Raw genomic sequence first — 10,351 nt, forward strand, 5'->3', positions numbered from 1 at the left:
AAGCGAGCCTGCTGATCTCATTCTTGGACGATCCATTCGGGGGTCCAGGGGGCGGAGCCCCCTGGCTAGACGGATATGGCGAGCGAAGCGAGCCTGACGGCTAGTAGTAAATGATTTAATAGAATCAACAGTTGCCAACAGTTTGCAATTTAATAATCTTATTTTCTCGAACTTCGAGCTTATTTTAAATTTTAGGTGAAAATGTTACTGAACATTAATTGTAGAGATTTTCAATCTTTTCCACTTGACATTTTTTGTTTAAACTGTATCTGAAGCCTGATAATTGAAAATCTAAAATCAAACTTTGCATAGATGGGGAGCAACTCCTGAAATTTTTACAGATATGGGACTCGTGGTAGTTGATAGAGCTTATCAATGACTTTTTTAGGTATAAATTTGATCGAAATCGTTGGATCCGTTTTCGAGAAAATTGCAAAAAACCCTGTTTTTGACCAAATTTTCGTCATTTTAGCCGCCATCTTGAATTGCATTCGATCGAAATTGTTCGTGACGGATCCTTATAGTGTAAGGACCTTAAGTTCCAAATTTCAAGCTATTCCGTTGATTGGGAGATGAGATATCGTGTACACAGACGCACATACACTCATACACACACAAACACACACACATACAGACCAATACCCAAAACCCACTTTTTTGGACTCAGGGGACCTTGAAACGTATAGAAATTTAGAAATTCGGGTACCTTAATTTTTCTCGGAAAGCAATACTTTCCTTACCTATGGTAATAGGGCAAGGAAAGTAAAACTACTGCCTGTAGCGCATGAGAAAAAAACAGTAAACAGAAAATTAAAACAGCACAAATCTTACTTGGGCTATTATATTCTATAAATTCTATAAATGTGTTTCCAAACCCATATTGTTTTAATTTTTTTATTAGATACAGTAATACACGTCGGTGTTGTTCAAGGTTACTGAATTCTCTACAAGTAAATTGATAGTAATTTTCATTAATTACAAATAAATTGCATAATCTAATTTTTAATCTTTCATTTAATGGATCTAAATACAATACAATAATTGATTTACAAATGAAATCGATATAATAAGATTTGTACAACTCATATTGCTAACTCATAAATTCGCCCAAAATGACATGAAAACCCAGTTTTATCAAGCTGCGTTTACACTAAAGTTATTAACAAAATGTTAATAACATAATCCTTATAGACATTAGATTGAATATAACTTATCATACACATGATGAGCATATGTTTGTCAAGTTCCGTTCAATTTAATAGAATCTATAAGGATTAAGCTATTAACATTTTGTTAATAACTTTGGTGTAAACCCAGCTTTATACTTCTATTCGTATCCTCAGTTTAAGTGACATAGCCTATCGTTGAAATGATAATGGCTATTAACAGTAGTAAAAATACTACTGCCACAGACTAGATAAAAACTTGTCTATTCCAATTGGAGTAAAGCTGAAAATGGGGAGTAACTCAGGGTATCATATTTCCTGATAATATATCCTAGTTCAACCGATCTGAAATTATTCATTTTTCCAGTAATTTTTGTTGGAAGTTGATTCTTAAATATGAATGGAATGGTATTTTACAGCACTGCCCTGATAATCCTCATGAAATATTTGTCAGGTAAGTTGAAATATTCTTGTCATTAATAGTCTTATTAAGAAATGTATCTCTGATGAAATAATGATTTTGATTTTATGATAATAGTACGTTATCATGATTTATTTCAGAAATAAATAGTTTATCCACAACTCCTTCAGATAGAATTTGTTCCCAGCTTACAGTGTTTCCTTATTATACTTCACTTTCATAAAAACACTTCACTTAAATGGGATACTTTTGTACAAATTAATAAAAACTTGTAGTACCTACCCTTTATTATTCAACACTTTAAAATATTTCAACGACTAGTTTCGACCATAACTTTGGTCATTTTCAAGTTGAAATGTCTTGAAAATGACCTACGGTAAGTTATGGTCGAAACTAGTCGTTGAAATATCTTAAAGTTTTTAATAATAAAGGGTTCTACAAGTAGTTTTTATTAATTTTACTTTCATCTAAATTAATTTGATTGATTAATGTTGTAATTATCAGATGAATAACAACTTTTGAAAAATGAATATGTGTGATTATTAATCAATAAATGTAATAAAAATCCTAAATAAAATAAAAAGTGAAATTATGTGTAGCAACAGCCAACAAGTGATGATGAGATTTTTGAGTCACCATAAACTATAGTACATAGATATACATAAGAATTTAATATTTGTGTGTAATGAATGAGCAATAAAAAATATATATTCCATTTTTTTTAATCAGAGATAGAACTACATAGGCATGGATGCTTTCTTGTGATCTACTACTTAAACTTTCACCAAAAAGTAACATTTTTCCAGGAGTCGTTGAAGGAAATTCCAACTGTGAAACTGAGCTGTTGCCAAGACTAGTTCTGCGATGTAATCTGCTAGAAAACTACTTGGAAAGACCAGTCCAAACTACTTCCACCAAAGTTCATGTGAATACTACAATCTTCCCAATTGATATGGATTTTGTGAGTTTCTGCTAATGTTTTAGTTGTTAATGTGTAAGCTGGTATTAAATTGACATTATTTTTAAAATTACACTTTGAGGATAGTGTCTTTCATCTGGCCTTTTATTCATTTGGACTGTGCATGGTGTACTTTCCAAAGCTGCCACTTGAATATCTTGTGTGAATTTTTCGATTCAGAGTCTAGTACTTCTTCATTCCTAATAAAAAGAGGTACATTCCTAATATGTACATAAAGGTTTATTCTATGCTCCTCTAGGGTCTGTTGGAATTTTTCCCAGTATGTTCCTCTATTCACTAGTTTTAGCTGACATTCTTTCATTACTAATTGTTTACTGACCTCCAATATAACAGCAGTGTAGTCTGAACTTAAATCATCACATTCTTCCACATTTTTCTACTTTCATATTGTTATATACAAAGTTTCTAAACACAAAAAAGTCTATCAAGTCTGGTATTTTGTTCCTGTCTGTTGGCCAATATACCTGACGATATAGTGTAACACCTGCATTCTTGAACAGCCCTAATACGTTATTTTCCTTTTGGATTGATTAATCTTGAGCCCCAATATTTATTTTTGGCACTGAAATCACCCCCAATAATAAATCTATCAACAATACGATTGATCATAGCCTTATACATTTATTTTGTAATGCTATGCCTTGGTGGCTATACATTGATGCCCTATGAAGTCTTCACGCTTTACAAAAAACGATGCCCACATTAAATACAAGCGTGCGTGTGTGATGGATAATGATGGTGATGAGAGATGAGAGGACTGACAGCCTCAAGTCCGAACAACCGGGAAGTGATTTAAAACACATAAATTATATTTAGCAAAATTGACTCTTGTCACGAGTCCAACGTGAATAGCAGGCACATGTCTTACCTATGTATAGGTAAGGAGAAGTTTTCAATTAAGGAGAAGTTTTCATGATTTTTTTTGAAAAATTTCTGAGAATCTCATATTTTTTCTACTATAAAAAAGAGTGAGAACAATAAATTCGATAATCCACTTTCGAACCCTTCGAAACATAACCCTTTTAGGTTATGTTTTATATTACATTTACTGTAAAGCTGGCCACTGACGACCATTCCAAACGGCTTGGCGTGATGAGATGTCACTTCAGGCTGCAACCATCCAAAACTGGATATATGCTTCAATTCACTATCACTGTATTCTGTGTCACTCCAGCAGTTGAGGGATAAATAAAGGCTGGCCATAATGAAGCAAATACCTTAAATTATTGCCATGATTACTTATTTTGAATGTATAACAATATACATAATAACAGATTCACCGAAAACGGACCAAGATCTTCCCTATTTTTTAGGTTTAGGGAATACATTTGAGATGCAGTGAATAATTTTGTGTTGAAAAGAAAAAAATCGCTAGGACAATATGGGATTATAACATCAATAATATATCAAAGGAACCCTTTTCAAAGAGTATTTCCTATATATTAGGTAATTCGAGTTTTTAACAGCCATTGACTCTTTGGTCGCGATGATAAAAGCCATCGATAAGTTCCATGAGCCTCCTAATCCCAATATTGACTGCTTGAAGAGCTGACTCCTCTGAATATATATCTTTTATGAATTTGAAAATTGCTTCCTGGTGGTTTGGAACCCAAGCAGTGGATCATCATCATCATCATCCATCTCATTACGAACGCACAAGCCTGGGAGCTCATGTGGGCATCACACTCAGCAAAAATTAATAAATAGTGCTATAATAACCTATTATAAGGAGGAAACTATAATGAATGAGGAGTTAATGAATAATTTACAGACCTATAGCTTTATCACACGTCTTTACAAATATTTCTAAAAAAACTAGTCAAAAACATTATTACAAAATTATTTCTTCTTCATCATCAGCATCATCATCATCAGTGTTCTGCCCTAGGGCAAGACCATACACGATTCCTCCTTCTTCATTCCTCTCTGTCTTGATGTTCTCAGTGAAGTACTTAATCCATCAATCAATCAATCCTGTGCTATTCTCTTCAGCATGAAGTATTTTCCCTCCTCCCTGACATCATCCACCATCTTCACTTTCCTCCGCCCCAGCACCCTCCCTCCCACCACAGCCCCTTCCATCACAAGGAGGCCGCCATGACTCAGCAAATGTCCCAGCCAAATTCGCTTCTGTCTTCTTATCATTGCCATAATATTTCTTTCCTCTCCTACTCTAAGCAGTACCTTCTCATTCCAAACCCTGTCTATTCAGCTGATCCTCTCCCTCCTCCTCCACACCCACATTTCGAAGGCCTCCAATCTCTTTTCTTCCTGCCTTCTGAGCGTCCAGGTATCTGCTCTATATAGAGCCACGCTACACACAAAGCACCAATAATGATATCTAATAATTGATAAAATAATACTCACATCAAACAGGAAATGCATTCTTATGCCGATGATACTGTTTATATTATACCGAGAATTCAGAAACACAACTGCAAACAAATCCAGTTTAATACTTGTATATGGCTTCCCTACAACTATTTACAACTTAATGTAGACATAACAAAAATAATTAGTCCAAGACGCAACCAATTCCTCTCTGCCTCACCATTCCAAGCTCGTCATTGGACAGCGTTAGACATATTAAATTATCGTATTGTTCAATCAGATAACATTATAGCTTGTTCATGACTATCTGAGTCTAATTTGAAGGTAGTTCAAACTTGGTTGAATGCTAATGAGCTGCTTCTTAATGCAGATAAAACAACTACTATCACCTTTGGGCTTAAAAATAGATCTGTATTCAATAGTACAAATAATAAGTTTCAGAAATTTTTGAGAACCATTGTGGACTCTACTCTAACTTGGACCCATCACATTGCTAGTTTGAAAAATAAGTTGAGCAGCAGTGTATTTGCCCTCAAACGTCTTTGTGGTGAGCTGGACCAGGATTGCATTCGTCAGGCCTATTTTGGAATTTTTCATTCTTATATTCAATATTGCCTGATAGTTTGTGGTTGTGCAGCACAAGCGCAAGATATATTTCTAATGCAGAAAAAGGCTGTCAGAGTCATTGCCAGAGCTCCATTTCGTGAGCATTGTAGAGAACTTTTCAAGAGTTTACATACATTAACACTCTTTTCATTATATATATATATATATATATATATATATATATATATATATATATATATATATATATATATACAATGCTTACTGTTCTTAAAAGCTAATCCTGATAAAATGGAGTTGAGAAGTTCTACACACACACATAATACAAGATCTAGTCAATCTTTCATGTAGCAAGAAGCAGACTCCACAAGACAGATCAAAGCCCCACTATTGCCGCAGTCAGACTTATGAATAGGCTTCCCATTGAAATAAGGCAGCTTAATTACAGAAGGTTTAGAAATATTCCTTGTAAATAATCCCTTCTACTCTCCCTTCTCCCTTTTATTCAAGGGATTTTGAAATAAATAATAAGGTATTAAAGCATATGACGTAGGCATAAGGTAAATTTGAGTTCAATGTACCTACTGTGGCTGTTTATTGTTGTGTTGTATAAACCCTGTTTTTATTGTATTGTGTTGACTGGCCCATATGTCAAATTGTGATATTCTATTGAGATTGAATTTATCCAACGTGCTTACAATGGAAATAAAACTGCTGCTTTTATAGTCTCAGAATATGTTGTGAGCCATCTTAAATCCATTAAGTTTCTCTGAAGTCTTCATATATATGTTTAAAATATGTACAGTATACTGAACTTGCACTTTTTCAATAATAAATTATTGTAGGTTACTGAAATGATCTATTGCTCAGGCACGTTTGAAGTCATCATGAACATTTTTTTAGGATACAAGGAGTACTTTCTTGAGATCCAAATGCTCAATAAAATATTTGTAAAGAATCTGACCAACTTTTATCAACGATCTGATTCCCTATTAGACCCGTTTTATATGAAATATTTGATAAACGTTGATCCATTTCACCATGAAAGATCGTTGATCAAATATCTTTAATAAAATGTTTGATCGTGTAATACGCACTTAAACTATTCCTGCTTTCTCTAGATGGAGGGTGTGCCTTGAAGAGCCTCCGGACTAAGCGACCAAGAATAGTGTAAAGAATACCTAAAATCCCTATTGCAGGATTACAAGTTTGATAGGCTTCATAGACCCACATTTCGTAAAATATTGTTTCCATTTTAATGTATATAGAAGTCATCTCTGCTTTATATTTTTCAGCAAGATCACATGCAAAGCTTGGAAGTGACTCTATGGATGAATATGGTAAGATATTGTTGAACCATTTATGTTTTCTGATGAATTTGTTGATTGAATTTGGTTGTATTAAGAGGTGAGCAAAATATTATCTTATAAATTTTATCTTCAATCATAGTGAATGGGTGGAATGATATGGACAAGTATACTTGTTAATGTAAATTTCTACCATTCCTAACGAATAATTTCGTAATCAGTATTTTTAACAAAGTAGGTTACAGAAATAGATATTCCTATCATAATGTAAAGAAATGTGTTCTACTTGATTATTTACATTATGGTAGGAATGTCTATTTCTGTAACCTACTTTGTTGAAAATACTGATTACGAAATTATTCGTTAGGAATGGTAGAAATTTACATTAACAAGTATACTTGTCCATATCATTCCACCTTATTATTTAATGTATGTTTATTTATATATTAAGTTACACTGTATTATTTATTCAATTGCATTTGTTATGTTGAGGTTGAGTGGTAGAGAGGACTTAACTACTTAGGACTAAGTCCTAACTCCGCCTGATAAAGATTTTTTCCATTTTATATTACTGTATTAGTTATTCGATGAGGCGTACATTATACAGTAGTTATAGTTAATCTAAAGAACTATAAACACTTTGCAGAGAACTTCAATAACATCTATAAAGGATGTATGGAATAATAGTGGAAATATTAGGTCCAATCTGCATTTTCTAAAAACATTTTCAACATTTTCTTTCAGACATGGAAAGATGAAAATTTGGTTTGGAATCCCAAAGATGCAGGCATAAGTAGCATCTTTATTGAATGTGATGAGATTTGGACTCCTGTTCTAACATCCCTAGATCGGTAAATACTGTATTTTTTGTTACGTCATGTAACCAAAAATTTACTGTTTACGGTATTTTTTCATTTATTTTGACACATCCTAAATTATGAAAGCCTATCAATAATAAAAATCTACAGGTCTGCTTGATAGTTTTTATTGAATTACCAGAGCGGTACCCTTTATTTTGAAGACAACCGGTAAATCCAAGATTTGGGAACTTGATAATGGCATAATTGGCCAAAACACGAATATATCAGATGGGGTCAAGTGGGCCTTAACAAAATAATATCTGGTTCAAATAAGAAATGATATATTAGTGGATTTTATTATTTAAAAACGATGCAATATCTCTTCAAAAATCCCATGCAAACAACACAATATGCATAAAATGAAAGAATTGACTCACCAAATCAAACAGGTTGCAGTAATACTTGAATGATAGGCTACCTTGCAGTCTCCTATTGGATAAGGTGGGATGTTTGAAGGGAGAATAGGATTTAGGTGATGCTAGAATTTTCTGAATTACAATTAATAGTTACTTGTCTTCTCCTTCACTATTTAGGCCTATACAATGAAGGCCATTGTATTTATTGTATGTATTGTATGAAGGCCATTGTATTTAGGCCTATCTCATTTTTCTAATGAGATATTATTTTGGATTTGAATGCTTTCAACTGGAAGAGATGAAAAACTATGTATGTTTGTTTAAAGAACGAATTTCTCCTGTGGAAATATTCAACGATTATTTTCCAAAAACGAATATATAAATGGCTGTATTTGAGCCGAATTTCTCAAATTCCAAACCCCACCGATGCAAAAGTGACGCGTTCTGATCTACAGTTATGCCAACACTGAGCTGCAGTCGATTCCTGACAACTCATGAGTGACGGGCGAACTCCGGGCAACTCGAGCGAGCGACAACATTGCATGAGGAAATATTTATGTATTTCATTGCTGCCTACTCCACTTGTTCCCATAACTATATCAGTTTTTGAGCTTTCAGTTGTCAGGTCTATGGTATAATGCAGAATATTATATAGGTTTTTCATATTATATATACTACTGTATATGAATCTAGACACATTGTTGATTTCTTCAAAACACATTATAATGAATACAAATATACCGGTATTTCAAAATCAATAATTATATTTACTGTCTACGTTTTCAATATTTAGTATGGTAGGCCAATATTAGTATATGGAGTTTCAAATTTGATGAGAAATTTATCTTTTACAGCAGGAAGATTGATGAAAACTATGAAGGAGTATTTTGTGAATTGAGCTATGATGGTGTTGTAAAGAGAACTGTTACTAAGACTTTTGTGAATACTTGTTACAATGGACTAGATTTCAGTCTATGGCCGTTTGATGAGCATCAATGCTCGATTTTCATTGGTGTTCCACAAACCAGTGACCTCGACATCTATTTCAAAGTGGAGGTAAGTTGAGACACGATTTATTTATTATTTGTTTCACATAATATTATTAGTACATGCACAGTTATAGAAAAAAGCTAGTATCCTTGAAATTGTTCTTTTAAATTATAGGTAGGTACACGACTAGTTTTGACATTTCAAGTCATTCTCAAGAACTAGTCGTGTATAATTATTTAAAAGAAATATTTCAAGGATACTAGTTATTTTCTGTAATTAAACAATCAATTAGCCCTATCAAAATACTCCATTAGTATATCATTCAAGGAAAAAAGTGATTGTTGTCCTGTCGTTATAGTAGCCATCATATTTATGCACTCAGTGAGATTGTTTTTGCTTTATATAGTAATCACCTATTGTTTCTTTTGTAATAAATTTCAATTTTCAATCTTCATTATTCAATGTATCCTTGTTACATTCATTGTCCTTTAAAATCCAACATTATTTTTTTCTGGATGATTTCCAAATTAGTTTTTTTTATTTGTGCATTGGTAATGAGAATACAATGAAAGCTAATGCATTGGGATACGAACACATTTTATGTCAACAGTTTATCGAAAATTAATAGCACCTTATCTGACTGTGCTATATCAGAATCATCCATGAACTTACCGCTTGTAAACATAGAGAAATGAAAAACCGTCGACTTTAATCTTAAAGCCATGTCCACACTGAACAAATGTTCGGCAAACATGTTTGTTGAGGGGCTCAGGGACAAACATTTTAAAAAGTTTGGACAATCATTGTTTGTCAAACAAAAAATTACTGTTTTTCCAAACATTCTCAGCTGTAAAACATAAAAACCTGTTCTCCCTACTTACAAATATTTTGTTTTTTCAGTGGCCACGGGCAAACTTTGTTTGCCAAACATAATAAAATTTGCCCTAACTGTTTCAACAAATATGTATGTCGAACATTTGTTTAGTGTGGACACAGCTTAGGCCTCAGTTCGCTCGGTCAATAACTGATGAAAGTCAAATGAAGATTTTATGATGTTTTTTCTTTTTTTTAGAAACTGGGTACAGTGGACTCATTCCCTTTTTCCAATCAGTGATTCAGTTATTACCTCTGAAACACATATTTAGACGATCTGCCAGCTATACAAAGTGATATAAATTCTAGTGGAATTAACTTGTATTTTGCACTGATGACAGGAATTTGAGATGCATGCGTTTGGTAGAGATACCGCATGGGTTGTTGAGGTGGTAAAACCTCCACCAATTATCCATCCAGTCAAGAGATTTGAATTGGAATTCAAGTTCAAGAGACCACGCCTTGTCCAAGGAAGCGTCATCATCTTTACAACCATGGGTTAGT

At 33.3% G+C, this 10,351-nt stretch overlaps 1 protein-coding gene across 1 annotated transcript; it reads left to right on the forward strand.

Moving 5' to 3' along the window:
* Positions 1–678: 678 nt before the first annotated feature.
* Positions 679–10,350, forward strand: LOC111054977 (neuronal acetylcholine receptor subunit alpha-6). Its single transcript, XM_039420080.1, has 6 exons — positions 679–1,620; positions 2,394–2,548; positions 6,757–6,801; positions 7,513–7,619; positions 8,839–9,040; positions 10,189–10,350. Exons 1-6 carry the CDS (start codon positions 1,563–1,565, stop codon positions 10,348–10,350), a joined length of 729 nt encoding a protein of 242 aa, XP_039276014.1. The 5' UTR covers positions 679–1,562.
* The last annotated feature ends 1 nt before the right edge of the window (position 10,351 follows it).

Source organism: Nilaparvata lugens, chromosome 2, assembly GCF_014356525.2.
Source record: "Nilaparvata lugens isolate BPH chromosome 2, ASM1435652v1, whole genome shotgun sequence".
Lineage (NCBI taxonomy): Eukaryota > Metazoa > Arthropoda > Insecta > Hemiptera > Delphacidae > Nilaparvata > Nilaparvata lugens.